We start from the raw sequence: 2324 nt of genomic DNA, 5'->3' as shown, positions 1-2324 counted from the left end.
GTGCAATTTTTAAATATGAAGAACTCTATCAAAAGGTTAAAAATGAGAAAGTACGGTATTTTAAAAATGTGTTACACAAACACAAATCTTTTCTCCAGGCTCCTGCGGGTCGATCACTGGTGCAGCTGGGCCTGGTTTCTACCTGTGCATAGGATTCTAGCTCCTGACCACTGCCCGCTCCCCATCGCCAGCTCCCCACAGGGGCGGCTGGAGGTCTGGGACCCACCTGATCCGCAGCCTCCCCCTTCTGCTCAGCTCCACGGTGAAAACTCATGGCCAACAGATGGCACCATCCCTCCCAGGTGCTGTGGACTAGCTCAGAACTCTCCCACAGTGCCCTTCACGTGGGAGAGGCAACCACCTGCGGTCGCCCTGCCAGCAAGTCAGGGGCACGACCTGAGGCCCCGCTCACCAGGAAGCACCCCACCTGCGGCCAGCTCCCCACCCCTCACCAGGAAGCACCCCTGCCTGCCGGCCAGCTCCAGCACTGGGAACTTGAGACAGTCCACAAGCCAAACGGGGCCCATGGGCCAAACGGGGCCCACGTGGAGTGAACGCCAGCGGACGGCTTCGTAATCCACCTTTCGGGTTTGCTCTGACACGGGCCCCTTTGCTGGCCAGTGCAACGGTGGCTTTTCCTTCTGCCCAGAGTGTGAGGAGCTGCTGTCCCTGAGGATGAGGTGAGGGGGTGCTTACCGTGTGGCTGGGGTCCCCGCTCAGGTGCAGGCCACTGTCAAAGAGGGGCGAGGACGTCCCGCTGCCGTGGTCACTGGGCGGCCCGGGGGACCCTGGAACAGAGCAGAGACACTGGGCAGATGCCCCAGGGAGGGCCCCGCGGACACGACGCCCAGCCCCCCGAGAAGCGGGCGCCCCGCCACGGCCGTGCCACCGACGCTGGCCCCTCACTCCTGCGCTGTCACCTGTCTGCCTCGCCTTGATCTGGCGTCAGGTACAAAGTGCAACGGAAGGAGGGGGGACCAGCCATCTCCCCTCATGGTCCAGGAGCCCCCCACTGGGGGTGAAGCGCCCTGGGCAGAGGCCAGGCTGCTCTGACCCACCGCCCTAGTTTGTTTGAGAAAAATAAGACATTATGTAAAAATCCAGATTTCTGTCTTTCTGGTGAATTAGAAAAATCGGAGGCTTCTGGGGTAAAGTCTCCAAACGAGCTTCCCTGGGCAGATGCTCCGGGGACCCCCCTCATTGGGGGCCCTGCGCCCCCTCCCCGCATGCCGGTCCGACCCACCCCGACTGGGCTGACATGTGACAGGCAGGCCTGGGCCCACCTCGCTGAACCAAAGCCCTGAGGGAACCTGTCAGGTTTACAAAACCAGGAGGCCTGAAGATAGGAAGCAAATGTCGAGATCGGTACTGCAGGCTGCGCTCCGTCACCTGCAGCCTGGGTCCCACGCCACGTGCGCCAGCGACGCGGGAGCGCTGAGCGAGGCTCGCCCCCACGTTCACGGCAGCGCTGCCGCCCCCTCTTTCTTTATGGTAAGTGTCTCGCGTCAGCATCGGTCCAAACGCGCGCTTTGCTTTCGAGTGTGCGCACGTGTGTACGGAGAGGCGGATACAAACAGCGAGTTGACGTGAAAAGGAAACACGTTAACTGATCGAAAACGGCCATGTGATGATGCGTTCTCTTTGAGAAGCCCGTGGATGCTTTAAAACACGACTGTCTTAGGAACACGTGACGCCAGGGCCGCCCCTCTCTGAAGGGGTGCTCGGGAGGTGACCCGCACGCCTGCCGGTGCGATGCAGGGGGACACGGGGCGCGGGAGGGAGGGAGGGGCTCCGGGCGCCCCTAGAAGCCGCCTCTTACCTCGCGGAAGCTTCAGAAACGACGGTGCTTCCTGGAGGTACTGGACAGTGACGGTCACTTCATCACCAGCGTTTCTCAAAAGATGTACCTGTTGACGTGACAAAAAATAGCTACTTTACCACCATGAAAGGACCAGGCACAGAAGTGAAACAGAGTCCGCACGCAGCTCACCTGCTTCTCAGGAATTCAGTTCATCTCAAACACTGAATTAGAAACACTGAAAACCTGGGCTTAAACTGGAATAATGAAAGGTCGTCTGACCCCAAGCACATGACCCCGGTGCTTTGCGTGCACGCCACCGGCAGCGGGGGAGGCTGGCCACCATCCGCCTCGACGCCAGACTTCCTGCTCGCTCCATGGCTGCAAGGTCAGAGTGGAACCGTCGGCGAAATCGGAGTCGGTGCAGACGCTCTCAGGCTCCGGCAAAACACACGCCGACTGGACTGACCGACACGAGCCACAAATACCAGAGTCTGAATGACATTTTAGTTCTCAAGGAATTAAC

The 2324-nt window shown here is 59.9% G+C and overlaps 1 protein-coding gene across 1 annotated transcript in view; it reads right to left on the bottom strand.

Annotated features, from left to right (window-relative positions):
• SNTG2 (syntrophin gamma 2) overlaps nucleotides 1–2324 on the bottom strand; it is a 111480-nt gene that overhangs the window by 54805 nt on the left and 54351 nt on the right. Inside the window, exons 6-7 of the mRNA XM_011382227.1 lie at nucleotides 1820–1907; nucleotides 697–788 (exon numbers count right to left, since the gene is read on the bottom strand). Coding sequence (XP_011380529.1) covers nucleotides 697–788; nucleotides 1820–1907 — 180 coding nt within the window. The remainder of the gene's footprint in view (nucleotides 1–696; nucleotides 789–1819; nucleotides 1908–2324) is intronic.

The sequence above is a fragment of the Pteropus vampyrus genome, unplaced genomic scaffold, assembly GCF_000151845.1.
Source record: "Pteropus vampyrus isolate Shadow unplaced genomic scaffold, Pvam_2.0 Scaffold468, whole genome shotgun sequence".
Lineage (NCBI taxonomy): Eukaryota > Metazoa > Chordata > Mammalia > Chiroptera > Pteropodidae > Pteropus > Pteropus vampyrus.
This window is presented reverse-complemented; position numbering and strand designations above follow the sequence as displayed.